At 54.5% G+C, this 16,024-nt stretch overlaps 1 protein-coding gene across 2 annotated transcripts in view; it reads right to left on the bottom strand.

The window, feature by feature from the left end:
- The window catches only part of SELENOI (selenoprotein I), a 36,009-nt gene extending 23,391 nt beyond the window's left edge, over positions 1–12,618 (bottom strand). For both annotated transcript variants that reach the window (XM_069850708.1, XM_069850709.1), the window contains exon 1: positions 12,469–12,618. In XM_069850708.1, coding sequence (XP_069706809.1) covers positions 12,469–12,516 — 48 coding nt within the window. In that variant the 5' untranslated portion in view covers positions 12,517–12,618. The remainder of the gene's footprint in view (positions 1–12,468) is intronic.
- Positions 12,619–16,024: the final 3,406 nt, after the last annotated feature.

The following is a 16,024-nucleotide window of genomic DNA, read 5'->3' as shown; positions in this document are numbered from 1 at the left end:
TGGAGTGGGAATCAAGAGACTCTAGGGCGGAAGAAAGGGGAAAAGCAAAAATGCGCCAACAGGAAACCTGTTACAATAATGTTGTGACAGCTGAAAGACTCTCCTACTGCTGTCAGAGATGGTTTGGACTTGGAGAAATAGGGCTGAAGCACCAGAGAGGGGGGATCGGACTGGTTTTGGAAGCCTGCTTCTGGTGCCCAAGGAGAAGTGAAGGGATCAGGGTGAGCAGCAGCTGCTCTCCACCCCCATCCGCTCTCCATCTCAGGCACACTCCAGCTTCCACCCTGTGCTCTCCTGAGGGCATTCAGCCCCAGAAGACAATCCCCAAATCCATTTCCTGCTGCACCAGTGAGGTGAATCAGCCCAAGGCTGGGTTGCCCCTCACAGAGGCCTTGAGCCACTGGTGAGGTATGGATGCTTTCAAGACTGCAGCCCCACCAGTAAAGACCTGGGTGTTATACCAACCAGGAGAATACACAAGTCAGTGAGAGAAAGGAGAATTCTTTACAATCCCTAGAAAAAGAAATCAAGTTGAACTTCTAAGCAGACCTATAAAATGAAAACACAAGCCCACGCACACCAGGGATGCTTACAGATGGAGCGAGATGCTGCAGGGAGGAGGGGGAAGATGACCTCCAAATTTCAACAGAGCCTCCGTGGAAGGCACAAACAAAACATTCTTTCCAAAGCATGTAACACTCTGCCTCGCCATCCCTCATCCTGCCTCTCTGCAAAGAGGATATCCACAATTAACAACCCAAACTCCCTCAGCTTGTCCTCACACGGGAGGTGTTCCAGCCCTCAAGATCATCTTTGTGGCCTCCTCTGGACTTGCTCCAACACATCCGTGTCCTTCCTGTGCTGAGGACTCAAGAGCTGGACACAAGACTCCAGGTGGGCTCTTACCAGAGCAGAGGGGGAGAATCCCCTCCCTCACCCTGCACTGTCACATTTCTTCTGATGTAGCCCAGGATACCATCAGCTTTCTGGGCTGCAAGATCTTGCAGGTCTTTTCCAGCCTTAATGACTCTAGGGCAGGTCAATTATACCAGCCTTAACACAGCCATTTTCTGAGCCAATTACGGCAAACGATACTTCCATTTCCACAATGCTCTCCGGTTCTCTTCCAACCTGTCTCAACAGCCAAATCCTTGCTGCTAGTTAGCAGAGTGTCACTTTAATGATGGAGTTCATTGTTGCCAGGATTCAATACGCACCAATAAACACTACAGGACACTTCCAGTGCAATTAAAGCAACCCAGAATGAGCTGATACGCAGCCTATGTGAGTTTTAAGTGACTGTTTTGCACATCTTGCCACACCAAGTGAACACTCAAGGCAGAGCTGCGACTGGCTCTCCTCCACATGCCACCTCCTCGCCTCTCCAGCAGGGAAAGGGAGAGTCAAAGGCACCAGCACACTTAGCAGTGTTGGTACTGAGTGTGCAGGCAAGGGTTTGGTAGCAGAGCAGCTGCAGGAGTGGCTGCTGGAAGCTTCCCCTGCGTCCAACAGAGACAATGCCAGCTGGCTCCAAGATGGACCTGTTACTGGCCAAGGCTGAGCCCATCAGCGACGGTGGTAGCACCTCTGGGATAATGTATCCCAGAAGCGGAGCAAACCTGTGCAATGGCAACTGCAGCCAAAGAGAGGAGAGAGAATATGTGAAAGCAACAGCCCCGCAGACACCAAGGCTGGTGAAGGAGTGGGGAGAGAAGGTGCTCCAGGCACTGGAGCAGCATGGAGGTAGAGCAGATATCCCCCTGCAGCCCAGGGAGGTCCACAGAGGAGCATATCATCCCCTGCAGCCCATGGAGGACATCATACCAGAGCAGCTGGATGCCTGAAGGAGGCCATGACCCTGAGGGAAGCCTGTATGGAGCAGGCTTCTGGCAGAACCTGTGGAACCATGGAGGGAGGAGACCACACCAGAGCACATTTACTAGCAGGACTTGTGTCCCCAGGGAGGACCCATGCTGGAGCATTCCAATCTGCCGGCAGCAACTTTGGGATTGTTAAACTTGAAGAGATGTAAACACACACAGACCAGGTCCCAGGAGCGGAATGAGCTCATCACTCATCAAAACCATACCACACATATCAGAAATGTGTCTGGAAAGCAGGAGAAATCCCTTACTCCCATCTCATAGAACTGTTAAGGTTGGAAAAGCCCTCTCAGTCCAACCACCTGCCCAACCCCACCTACTAAACCATGTCCTGAAGCTCGACATCCGCATGTTTTGAATCCCTCCAGGGATGGAGACTCCACCACTGCCTTGGGCAGCCTCTGCCAGGGCTTCACCACTCTTTCAGTAAAGAGATTTTTCCCGATATCCAATCTAAACCTCCCCTGGTGCAACTTGAGGCCATTTCCTTTCATCCTATCACTTGTTACTTGGGAGATCTCACTGCTCAGCACAGAGCGGATGCTTAGGAAAGGCTGTCAGCCAGGCCATTTCCAGTTCATCTACAGGCGCTGCTACCACCTCCTCCACCCACAGCAGCCGGGCAGCGTTCAGACCACCAGAGCTGCAAGGGACAAACTTAACTGGACAGGGGCTCAAACCCTGAATTTAATCACAGAACAGGAGAAGAAAGAAGAAAAACACCTCTCACTTTTACATCTGTTCATCATAAGTGAGGGAGACTAGGACTCCTGGACTTCCTTACAGCATCCTCCACAACACAGCGCAGCCAAGCAGCAGCGTGGCAAGCTGTGGTTCATTAAAGACAGGCACAGACACACACAGGCTCAGAGCAATCAAATGAGCCTCGGGGAAGGAGTTAAGTTATTCAAGAACAGGGCTCAAAGGCTTCCCTCCTCCACACCCTCCCTGCAGGAGAAGACAAGTGGAGAAGACTGGCTGCTCATCACCATGGCCTCAAGCCTCACATCCCCATTGCTAGCATCAAGAAGTTGTTCCACTGGTCTCAACTGCCTCTTGCATACACTGGAGCGTCTGCTCAGCAGAGATCTCTCTGGGGCTCGTATTTCCAGAGCAGCCTCTAAAAGCCTGCCAGGGACAGCTTCCAGTCATCTGCTTCCCGCAACACAGCATCTGTAGCCGTGTTCTCTGTGGCACTGGAAGTCTGAAGGCAAGAGGATTTCTTGAGGCTGGTTGAGGGCAAGAGCTCCCTCTTCTTCAGGGCAGAGAGGACATTGGCAATCCTGCTTCATGCTATTTGCTTTAGGGACTTATAGAAACTGTTCCATCAACAGCCAAAGCCTGAGACACACACAGCTTGTAGATCCACAGTGCCTGGCATGACTGCTGCCAGTGCTGGCTCAGACTCGTTGCAGCCCAGGAGACCAGAGATTCCCACTTGGAAGAAGGCTGCAGAAAAGGGAGAAGAGCATCCAGAAGGATGCACAATAAAACCAAATCCTTTAAGCTAGACGTCTGGCGCATTTAGCACAGCAGATCGCCCAAGCCTATTTCTCACATGACAAGCTCCATATGCTACTGCAAACCCTCAGAGACCCAGACCGGAGCCCACTGTCAGCCCAGGCATGTCCAGGCCCATGTCGTGTGGCACAAATCCCTCAGCTGCAGGATAAACCCAGCCAGTTCATCGCAGTGGGCACCCCTTACTCTGTAGCAGTGACTGGGCCACCTGTGTGTCCTTGCCTTTATGTAGGAGTGTAGCATGAGCTTTCTTTCGATATGACACTGGAAATGAGGAATAGTTGTTTTCCAATAAGAAAATCCTATAACAGTTTGAATGATCAATGTGAGGTGAATATCTTGTACATACAGGATCTGCCCAGCACGCTGTGCATGGGTCGGGGCCCCTTTTGATGCTATCCACCTGTGGTTTCTGCATCTAAAGGAGTGTAAGATTATCCATGCTATCCTCTCCTTCCTCAATAACAGCATTTTAAACAGCACCTTACAGAGTCCGAGTGCCTTTTGTATTGGGATAAGAGACCAGCACCTCCCAGTGCAAAATCTCTGCTATGTGTGAACCCACCACAGGGCCTGCGTGCCCTCAACCACACAGCTTAGTACAAGATGCCTTCTCCATCCTCTGGAGCATGCAGTTCCTCCTTTCCCAAGGCAAGGGATGCCACCCCTCTGCTGGAGTTGTCCCGCAGCAGCTGCTCTGGGCAGCAATAAGCCAGGTGCCTCAGGAGAAGAGCCAGGCTGGGACCTGCTGAGGTGTTCCGATGGGAGGATGGGCCCATGTTGCAGCAGATCACCAGGTAAACCCACAGTGAAGCACAGGTCACTGCAGAGGAAACCGGGGATGAGCAGCAGGTTGGGACACCTCCTAGCACCTAAGCACTGACAACAGCTCCCAAGCTTCATCCCAGCAGGCACCAAGAAGACTTCGTTTCACTGCCCATGCAGGTAAGGAGACAAAGCACCTCTTCCCCAGAGAATCATAGAATCATTTAGGGTTGAAAAGACCTCTAAGATCATCAAGTCCAATCATCAAGAGCCCCTCTGCTGCTGCTCGTTCCCTGCTCCCCATGGGCTGCCATCACTGGTGGCTCCTCTGAAGCAAGGAGACAGGAAGAGAAGGATTTTAGGGTGCAGTGGTTTTGCTGTGGAAGTGAGTTCCCAAGTGCCAATTCATACCCCTCTTATGGAACTCACTCCTGATGCCTCTGTGGCAAGACACTCGCCTATCCCACCTTTGGGACCAAAAGCCATATGTGTCCCTGCCTTCCTCCTGTGGGATAGCTCCATCCCTGGGTAAGGAACAGCACTGCCTTACCCTCCTTCGCTGGCATTTCCCGAGGATAACACATATCCTTAAGGAAAGGCCAAGATGCAGCCAGCCTCACAACAAAAGCTTCTTCTCCACTTCCACACAGCTCACAAGGTGAGGAAAACACACAAGCAGAGATCACTTACACCCAGCCAGAATCCCACACACAGCACTCACCCCTTCAGTGCTTTTCCTGCTCCTACGTGAGCTGGATGAAAAAGCCAGACAGTGACACACATCTGGCTGCAAGACGTGCCCAAGAAAAGCCATCAGCAACTCTGCCACACCAGAAGACACCAGGACAGAACAGGACTCCACACAGCAGAGCTGAATAAACCAGAATCGCACACAGCTCGGGCAACAGCAGGCAGGAAAGGCTACAGGAAACACAGGGCGCATGACCAGAATACAGAAAGACAGTGACGAACCACCAAAACTGGCTGTAACTGACAGGAGATATGAAGTTGCCGCACTCTGCCCTCACTTGCAGTCAGTCTCCTGACCTCCCAAAACAAGCCACGAGCGTGATACTGCTGCAGAAGGTGGCACGCAGCTCAAAGACGCATGAGCAGAAGCAATACAAGTGCTGTATGCAATGCATGAAGCCATCCTTCCCCTCTCTGCTGTGCTGGCGAGGCTCCAGCTTGTACACTGAATCCAGCTCTGGGCACTGTGCTGAGGAAAGGCAGAGACGGCTTGCACAAGGGGAAGTTGTTGGGGTTGCTGTGTGAAAACAGGGCTTGGAAGCAGTCTGGAGAGGAGAAAAAGGAAGGTCCCAAGTAGCAGTGCCTGGCTGCACCTGTCTTGGCAGAGAACAGTCAATGCTAGACAACAGCAGGGTACCCAGTTTGCTTCTCCTCAATAGATGGACACACACATCTGGCTCCACTGCCTCACAACAAGATCTTTAATTCTTGATATCAAGACCTCTGCCCTGCCAGAAGCATCAATCTTCAGCTCTAGGATGAGAAGTCAGAGGCAGCGCTGGAGCGGAGGCACTCAGGATTTGTCCAGCTCTCTGACTGTCACATACAGCATCTCAGAACCACAAAACCATTAAGGCTGAACGACCTAAAGACTTCACCTCTTAAAGAGCTTCAAGATCTTTAAGATCAACCTCAGAATGCTGCTGTCAGGCAGGGCTGTAATGCCCTAGGTACAAAGGGTGCATTTGTTCTTCAGAGAAACTCATCCTTCCCATTTTAGCTTAGTTTAACCAAAATCATCTCCAATTATGCATACGCTACACCCAAATCCCACAGTCTTCCACCAAAGAAGTGTTGAGGTACAATTAAAAACTTGCCAACAATGTTGCTTTTGCTGTACAGCTTTCTCCAGTGGAGCAGCCCTTCAGCATCCCTCCAAGAGCAGACAGAAGATGGCTCCCTCTGCTCCCCTACCACCTGTGGCACCCAGCCAGGCCGTGACAGAAGGAGCGCACACCTACTTCTCCCCCAGCCAGCAGAAATGTTCACGCTGCAAAGCTAAAACCATCTGGACTTCTGACTCGCCACTTCCCATATGTGCTCCTGGCAGCAACAGGAGAAGCAAACCAGCCAGGGCTGGGGAAAGCCATGGAGCATCTTGCACAAAGCTCTTCTGCTCCTGTGTTATTGGCTCCTGGAACACCAGCTCCTGTCTAGGAGCAGGGACATGTTCCTTTCTTTGGACACACGTTGCCTGCTCTGTATCTCCCCAAATCTGCTTGCTGTTCTCCCAATTAATCTCACGTGGGCTGGAGAGCTTCTGCCAGGCACAGCTCAAAGGCAGAGGCTGCAGAGTGGTCTGCAGGAAGAACTGCTGGCATCTTCATCCATGCACATCCCACAGGGCTCCTTCCTTGCTCTGTCCATCTGGGATGGCAGTTTACACTGTTGCAGAAGCTTTCTGGGCAACAAGAGGTACAACCAGAAGATCAATCAGCTTTCCATTAGCAGAGTGGCACTGGATCTACAGTCACACCTTCAAGGCAAGGAAAGAGCAGCGCAGGACAAGCCTCAGCAACTAAAGCAAGCCCAAAATATGTGACCTGGTGTCAGTGACTTATGTCTGGATCATCTGCTCTCTAAAGGCTGAAAGAGCAAAGGAAGAAAAGCTCTCTAAGCAAACAAGACACGTAGAATCACAGAATCATTAAGGCTGGTAAAGATATCTAAGCTCATCTAGTCCAATCATCAGCCCAATCCCACTGTGCTTACTCAACCATATCCTGAAGCTCCACATCTACACATTTTTTTTAACCCCTCCAGGGATGGGGACCCCACCACTGCCCTGGGCAGCCTCTGCCAGGGATTCACCACTCTTTCAGTGAAGGAATTGTTCCCAATATCCAGTGTAAACCTCCTCGGCACAACTTGAGGCCATTTCCTCTCATCCCATCCCTTGTTCCTTGAGAGAACAGACCAGCACCTGCCTGGCTCCCACCTCCTTTCTGGGACCTGCAGACAGTAATGAGGTCTCCCCTCAGCTTCCTCTTCTCCCGACTAAACAGCCCCAGGGCCCTCAGCTGCTCCCAGCATCCCTAGGCTCCAGCCCCTCAATCTTTCTTGGAGCAAGCAGCCCAAAACTGAACCTAGGATTCGAGGTGAAGCCTCACCAGGAAGGCAGCACTGCAGAGAAACTGACTGGGGCTTCATGACCCACCACAACAGGCTGGTGGATCAGCATGGATCGCTGTTGTCAACACCATTTATTGCCATCTCCAGCACAGCACTTTCACCCTCATGCTGACAGTCCTGCATAGCCCTGACAAGCACCCAAAGATTAGACGTCGGTGCAGAGCAAGAGAGATGCTCTTTGAGCGCTACATGTGAATCCGCCAACTCTTATCAAAGTCCCTATTGACTCAGCAAAACCACAATCTCTCGCGCAAAACTGTTTCTGGCACAGAGACCACACTCCTGCCCTTAGGGCATATGCAGTGTTATTGGCCTCTGCCTGTCAGTTTGGCCATGCCAGGCTGGGAGCAATGCCTCCAGCAGTGACCTGCTTACACATTTCAACCCCATGCCATCCAAACTAAGGCCAGGAAGTGCAGCACCAGCATGTAACCGGTGATAGCAAGTGGCCAACGCTGCCCATGCCCTGCTTCATGTGCTAAATGGGGCTTTCCAGCTCCGGTCTGCGTTCAGGGTCCTGTTCATCCATTTAACTGCAACAGCATTTCCATCAGAGGTTTCTCCAGAAAGACCGTGACTTGGTGCCTGCTACCCAATGGAGAAGGTTGCTGCAGTTGTCTGGACTTAGTGCCAGCACCACATGCAGAGGGTGGAGACCTCCTCATTACTGCACAGGTACTGGGAGGGAAGGCAGCACCTCCACAAAGCCCTCCAGGCACTCCTGGAGGAAGGTCGGACACAGGACAGCCTCCCTCTTCAATCAAAGCATTGCAGGAGTAAAATAAGTCACTTTATGAGGCCTGGCTGAAAGCTGAGTGCCTTTTGCTTACCTTTTACCATCACCTGCCCAAACCTGCTATCTTCCACTGCCTTTCTAAACACAAAGTTCGCCGATGAATCCCCATATGATCTGCCTTTCAAAGGACACCTCATGCAACCTGTCACATAGGTCCAACCTGCTCTACCAAATCCATTTATCTCCAGCTCATCAGCTCCTAGTGTGCCAAAGGAGAGTGCAAGCAACCCCTGACCACTGTTGCCCTGTTCATAGAATCACAGAATCACCAGGTTGGAAAAGACCCACCGGATCATCGAGTCCAACCATTCCCACCAATCTCTAAACCATGCCCCTTAGCACCTCATCCACCCGTGCCACCTCCCTGGGCAGACCGTTCCATTGCCTAATGACCCTTTCAGTGAAGAATTTTTTCCTTATGTCGAGCCTGAACCTCCCCTGGTGGAGCTTGAGGCCATTCCCTCTCGTCCTGTTCCCTGTCACTTGGGAGAAGAGCCCAGCTCCCTCCTCTTCACAACCTCCTTTCAGGCAGTTGTAGAGAGCAATAAGGTCTCCCCTCAGCCTCCTCTTCTCCAGGCTAAACACCCCCAGCTCTCTCAGCCGTTCCTCATAAGGCCTGTTCTCCAGCCCCTTCACCAGCTTCGTCACTCTTCTCTGGACTCGCTCCAGAGCCTCAACATGCTTCTTGCGGTGAGGGGCCCAGAACTGAACTGTTAGATCACTCCAGGAGGACAGATCCACACAGGAGCCTCGAGTCCATTTATCTCCAGCTCATCAGCTCCCAGGGTGCAAAAGGAGAGTGTGAGCAAACCCTGACCCTTGCTGCCCCGCCAGACTGCTCCCGGAGGGCACCAGACCCATAACAGAGTCTACAAGACAGCATGTCTCCTGCTTCTCTCCCTGAATGTATCACAGAATCCCAGTTGGAAGCAACCTCAAGGATCTCCTGGTCCAACCTTTCTTGGCAAAAGCACAGTCTACCACCCTGTCCAGCCAAATCGTGAGGTGTCCCATGTTGAGGAATCCACCACTTCCCTGCGGAGATTATCCCAGTGGCTGATTGTTCTCATTGTGAACAGCCTTCCTCTTGTGTCCAATTGGAATCTCCCCAGCAGTAACTTGTAGCCACTGCCCCCCTTCTTTTCCATGTGACTCACTGTAAAAAGGGAGTCTCCACCTCCTTAGTAGCCACCCTTTGGACCATGGTGACAAGGTCCCCCCTGAGCCCCAGCTATCTCAGCCTTTTCTTATGCGGCCAGTTTCCCACTCCTTGGATCATCCTGTGGCACTTCTCTGGACTACCCCCAGCCTGGCTACATCTTTTTTGTATAGTGGGGACTAAAACAGACTTGTCTCAACTGTCCTGCACACTTAAACGACACCCCATGAACCATGACTGCAATGTGGCCCAACACAATGGATTCTAGAACAAGAGAAGGCAAGGTGAACCCTCCGAACTTCACTCCTGGTGTGGGAGAACTAAAAAACACAACAAACACCCCCTCCATCTACATAAAAAGCCACAATCCAGCGTTCCTGTGTGTTAAGGACGCCACCTGCTTTGGTCCAAAACCAGCCCGGAGGGATTTAAGCTGCCACAGCAGAGCCTGTTCACACTTCAGGCAGCTTCCTTCAAAGGGTTCCAATGCTTTGAACACGACACGGACCTCCATGCTCACACAAGGAGACGGGGATGACGTCTGGCACATTCCTGTGGGTCTGACCACGCACAGAGCAGCCACAGGGCAGGAGCAACCTCATCCTGAACTACACGTGATGGGCGTCTCCGGGCTGGGTGAGCTCCCACCAAGATGTAGACCTGCTTGCACCCGCAGCTTCCTTCTCTGTGGCCCTGTCACAGCCAGAGTGGCCATACCACAACCCGGCCAGATATCATCACCAGGCCACTCTCTTGACCACGTATGTCACTGCCAGCCCAGGAAGGGTTGGGGGTGGGGGGAGACAGGCAAGTGCCACAGCACCGCCCCTAATCACACCCAGACGCACCCAGCAATGCCCCCCACTCCCAGGAACAGCCTAGGGGTCAACACAAACACATTCAGTGAGGTTACAACCCACAAAGTGACACTGTGCTGTACTGCAGGATGTGAAGCTGTGTTCCCTGCTGGGAAACAGGCTGAGGGAGGCCACGCTGCAGGCAGAGCTGCTGAACTCCATGTGGGGCACACAGCAGTTCCCCCATCATACCCCTCAAGGAGGGGAGCCCATGCCTCACATGGTGTCATCATCACTGTTTTGGTCCTCAATGCACCCAGCACCCCAGTGCAGAGGAGAGAAGAGAGGGGGAAAGCATTTTATTGACACTGCATTGAGCTGGCCCTATGGCCCTGCCCACGCTGGGAGGAACTGGAGGGACTGGAGGAGGGTATGGCCCTGGCAACCTGGGGAACTGGAGGGGTCCCTGGGGTGGGAAGGTGGCCATGGTCCAGCCAGTCCCGGGAACTGGGATAGGAGGTGCCCACGACCCTGCCAACCTGGAAAACCAGGGAGGGAGGGCCACGGCCTGGCTCATGTGAGGAAAGATGCCTAGGAAGAAGGTGGAGGTGGGTGTCCCTTCACCGAGCACCTACTATGCTGTCCCAGACCCTGCCGCACCCCATGGGATGGGGGTCACACGCTTCATGCAGCCGCCCTTCCACCTCACGACCTCCTTCTCCGCCACTGCCCCCACCCCACAGCCCCTCTGCCACGGGGCCAGGACCTACAGCAGCCCCTGCCCCCTTCCAAACAGCCCCCCTGACACCTCATGGCACCGGGTCCCATTGCACCCCCACTTCCAAACGGATCCCCCAGCACTATGCCCCAATGCACACCCCCCAACTCCCAAAGAGCCCCCCTCAAATGAAGCCAGGACACTACTCCCTCACTCACGGCCCCCTCTACAGATAATTGCTTCATGGGGCCAGGACCCACTGCTCACCCCCCCAGTCCCTTCCAATCATTCCCCTCGACTTCTTTCCCCCCACAGCCCCCAGAGCCAGGCCCCACTGCAGCCCCCCTCCCCAAAATGCTCCCCCCTTCCAAATGCCCGCCCCCTCCATGGCTTGTCCAGGCACCCTCCCTACCTGCCCCATTCCAAACAGCCCCCCGACCCCAAGCCCTTTGCCCCACAATGGAGCCAGGACCTGCCCCCCAGCTCAGGGTCCCCCCAAACACCCCTCCTCATGGAGCCTGGCCCTACGGCAGCCCCCCACACCCCTCCCAAATGCCCCCTCCCTCATAGAGACTGGCACCGACTCCCCCCGCAATGCAGCTGAGCCCCGACCCCCCCACCAGGGCCCCTCCAGACACCCCCTCCCTTCAGCATTGGGTTCCACTGCAGCCCCCCCAACCCCTCCTCACGGAGCCGAGCCCCTACTCCCAGCAGTATGGCCCCTCCAACCCCCCTCCCCCCGACACCGGGTCCCACTGCAGCCCCCCGCCCCCGCTTCCAAACAACCCTCCAACCCTAAGACTCTCGCCCCCAGTGGAGCCAGGACCCGAGCCCCCCCTGCACGACCCACTCGCCAACCCACTCCTCATGGAGCAAGGCACCACTGCAGCCCCCCACAACCCTTCCAAATGCTCCCCCTTTCCAAATACCCCCCCACCACGGGCCCTCCAGACACCCTCTCCCCCAAACACCAGGTCCCACTGCAGCCCCTCACCCCATTCCAAACAGCCCCCGGACTCCAAGCCCTTCACCCCCTCCAGCGGAGCTGAGAACCGACCCCCCAAAACACCACCCCCTCCAGGAGCCAGACTCCACTGCAGCCCCCCCACCCCTTCCAAATGCCCCTTCCCAAATGCCCCCTTCCCCGTCCCAAACGCCCCCTCCCCTTCCCAAACGCCCCCTCCCCTTCCCAAACGCCCCCTTCCCCTTCCCAAACGCCCCCTTCCCCTTCTCAAATGCCCCCTTCCCAAATGCCCCCTTCCCCTTCTCAAACGCCCCCTCCCCTTCCCAAACGCCCCTTCCCCTTCCCAAACGCCCCCTCCCCTTCTCAAACGCCCCCTCCCCTTCTCAAACGCCCCCTCTCCATCCCAAATGCCCCTTCCCCTTCTCAAATACCCCCTTCCCAAATGCCCCCTTCCCCTTCCCAAATGCCCCCTCCCTCACAGAACCAGGCACCGGCTCCCCCCTCAATGGAGCCCAGCCCCGACTCCCCCCACCAGGGTCCCCCCAGACTCCCCCGGCCCCGTGTCCCCCTGCACCCCCCGTCCCCGTTCTAAACAGCCCCCCCCCATCACGGCGCCAGGCCCCAACCCTCCCTCACTCCCCCACACGACCCCCCCCCCCACAACACCGGGCCCTTCCCTCGGCCCAACCCCCCCACCCCGTACCTTGTACTTGCTGAACCCGGCCAGCTGCTCGGCGCTCACGTACTCCATGGCTCACCCGGTGCCGGTACCGGTGCGGCCGCTCCGCTCCGCTCCACACACACGCGCGCGCGCTCGCCCGCCCCTTGACCCTCGCCGGCTACCGTAGGCCGCCCCGCCGCATCGGCCCACCGGGACGTCACCGCGGAGCGGAGGGGGAGGGAGGAGCCGAGGGAGCCGCGCGCGCGCCCCCTGGCGGCGGGAGATGGCGGGCGGTGCTGGGGCCAAGCACGTGACCAGAGCAGAGGACGTGACCGGGGTGGGGGATGGGGCTGGCGCCCCCTGGCGGCGGGAGGAGCGCACGACGCTGGGAGGTGGGATCTGGCTAAAAAAAAAAAAGGGGGTTTTGGGGAAAAATAAAAGAGGTGGGGAGGTCGTGCAGTGGGGTAGCCGGCTGTGGGGAAGTGCAGGGTTAAATAGGAGCCCCTCGGGGCACAGGGAAGGAGCAGGGGCTGCTGGGGACAAGGGGATGCGGCAGAATCAGTCTGGAAATCAGCTGGGTTGAAGGTCTCGAGCCTTGAGGATTTCATGGTGTAGGGAGCAAATGTTCTCCTGGGAGGGTGGGGAGGCCCCGGCCCAGAGAAATGGTGGCTGCCCCATCCCTGGAGGTGTTCAAGTCCAGGTTGGATGGGGCTTGGAGCAACCTGATCCAGTGGGAGGTGTCCCTGCCCATGGCAGGGGATTGGAGCTGGATGGGCTTTGAGGTCCCTTCCAACCCAAACTATTCCATGACTCTAGGATTCCAGTTATCTATCCCCCCCCGCCCCCATACCTCAGCCCCCACTGCTGTTCAAGGGGCAGTTCTTGGATTTCAAGCCTTTCTGCCACAGAATCACAGAATCATTGAGGATGGAAAAGACCTTTAAGATCAACACTTAACCTCACACAGCCAACCCCACCACTGAACCATGTCTAAGCACCGCATCTACACGGCTTTTAAATCCTTCCAGGGATGGAGACACCATGTCTTTCAGATGAGAACCATTCCCCATCATCCTGTCCCAGCACTCCATGATCAAGAGCCCCTCCCCAGCTTTCCTGGAGCCCTATTCAGTACTGGAGGCTGCTCTAAGGTCTCCCTTCAGCCTTCTCCTCTCCAGGCTGAACAACCCCAACTCTCTCAGACTGTCCTTGTATGGGAGGTGCTTCAGATCATCTTAAAGGTCTGCAACCTCCAACAGATCCATGTCCCTCCTGTACTGAGGACTCCAGAGCTGGACGCAGTAATGATGTTATTGAGCCCCCATCCCCATTAATTGCTGATGGGGGAGGCTGTGGGTCTGCAGCCTTGACCTGGGGGCAGGCAAACAGCACTTTCCTCGCTGCTCTCCTGGCTGCTGCTCCTTGCAGGGACTCCAGGCAGCTTCAAAGGTGATTCCGCTTTGTCCTCCTGGCTCGTGCTTGGCCCGACTGCCTCTGTTCCTTAGAAGTCAGAACTCTTCTTGGAGTGGGCTCAGGCAGCTCCTGAAACTGAAGCTGCTCCTCAGGCTGGTGTGCTTTCAGGGAAAAAGCCTTGCTTATCTCTTCTCAGGGTAGGACTTCATCCTCCGTGAATTACAGAATCATTTAGGTTGGAAAAGAGCTTTAAGATCATGGACTTCAACCCTTGACCTCAGACTGCCAACCCCATTACTAAAGCCTGTCCGTGAGCACCACATCCACATGGCTTTTAAGTCCCTCCAGGCATGGAGACTCCATCACTGCCCTGGGCAGCCTCTGCCAGGGCTCGACAGCCCTTTCCCTGAAAGAACATTTCCCAACATCCAATCTAAACCTCCCCTGATGCAACTTGAGGCCATTCTCTCTCACCCTGTCACTTGGGAGCAGAGCCCAACACCCGCTTGGCTCCAACCTCCTTTCTGGGAGGTGCAGAGAGTGATGAGGCCTCCCCTCGGCCTCCTCTTCTCCAGGCTAAACAGGCCCCGGTCCCTTGGCTGCTCCCAGAACCCCTGAGCTCCAGACCCTTCCCCAGCTCCATTCCCCTTCTCTGGATGCACTCCAGCCCCTCAAGGTCTTTCTTGGAGTGAGGGGCCCAAAATTGAACCCAGGATTCAAGTTGTGGCCTCACCAGCACTGAGGGCACTTCTTACAAGGGGTGGCTGGGGCACCCACACCCCCAGTCGGACTCTGGCAGCTGGCCAGAGGTCTCCTCACACACACACAGGTCTCACCAGTAAGTGGCACCTAGTCCTTGCAGCACACGCTCCCACTGGCAATGTTGCTTTTGTGTCATTGTCTCTGTGTCTGTTTTGTCAGGTCTATGTCTTGGTATATTTTGGGTTTGGCCCTTAGTTTCCCACGTGACCAGCTCTCCAATCAGATAACATCACTGGAATAAACCTTTTCACCCTCTCACTCATCAGTAAGTGTGATTGACCAGGCTTGGTTGCCATTACTGCCTCCATCGTTGTCGGTCAGATTGGTTTAACTGGATGTTCTGGTTTATGGCTCCCTCCTCGTTATCACTTGAGACGGTGAAGGTCCTTGACCAGACACCCTGAAAGGAGCAGATGCTCTTCTTCCACACACTCTTACACAGACCATCACCCAGTTCCCACCTGCCTGTCTTCACAGCACGAGTGCTGAAGTGACACACAACTGTGGCTCACCTGAAAATAAAGGACACAGAGACTAGTCCAGCCCGGCTTGGTTAGTTTTATTAGCAAAGTCTATGAAGGGCTACACTGAATCACCACTTTCGCCAGCTCTCCAGGAGGGTACAGTCCTTGGGTTTCCAGCGGCGTTGCGGGAACTGCACAGCGAAGACCACCAACCACCTCCCTGCAGTCCCAGCTGGTTACATCTTCTCCAGACCATCAACCTGTTGCTACCTGCCTGTCTTGACAGCACAAACACTGATGTCACATGCTGCCAACGGCTCCTGAGGAAGCTGCAACGATACGTAATTCTCCACAGTGGTCATGCAACGTGTTTTGCTCAACAGCTAAGCAAATAGCAAACTGCTGTTAGGGCTGTGAGGAAGGTCACCAGGTACAGGCACTTGCATAAGGATCATAGAATCATAGAATCATCTGTTTGGAAAAGACCTTTGAGATCATTGAGTCCAACCATACCAGTTCACTACTAAACCACACCTCTGAGCATCTCATCCACCCATCTTTTAAGTCCCTCCAGGGATGGTGACTCCTACCACTGCCCTGGGCAGCCTCTGCCAGCACGCGAGAAGGAATTGTCAGCACCAGTGAAGGAATTGTTCCCAATATCTAATCTGAACCTCCCTGGCACAACTTGAGGCCATTTCCTCTCGTCAATAAAGGAACAATCATCCCAAAAAGCAATACTCACAGCTTGCAGCCAACGCTGAGCTGCTCTTAGATCCTGCAGCCCTGTCTTTAAGTACTTGCAGTACTTTAAATAGTCTAAGTGCAAGCACTTGCTGCAGGAAAACTGGTATTTTCATCAGTGTCACTTATTTTCTCATAGCAGGTAATAAAATTGGTACTTCTGATGGTGCCTTTGCTCTTGGCCACATGACTGCTCACAGCAGAGCTGTTTTTAC

The sequence above is a fragment of the Phaenicophaeus curvirostris genome, chromosome 2 (genome assembly GCF_032191515.1).
Source record: "Phaenicophaeus curvirostris isolate KB17595 chromosome 2, BPBGC_Pcur_1.0, whole genome shotgun sequence".
In the NCBI taxonomy this organism is placed as follows: Eukaryota; Metazoa; Chordata; class Aves; order Cuculiformes; family Cuculidae; genus Phaenicophaeus; species Phaenicophaeus curvirostris.
The sequence above is the reverse complement of the archived record's forward strand: the minus strand, read 5'-3'. Positions and strand labels throughout refer to the sequence as shown.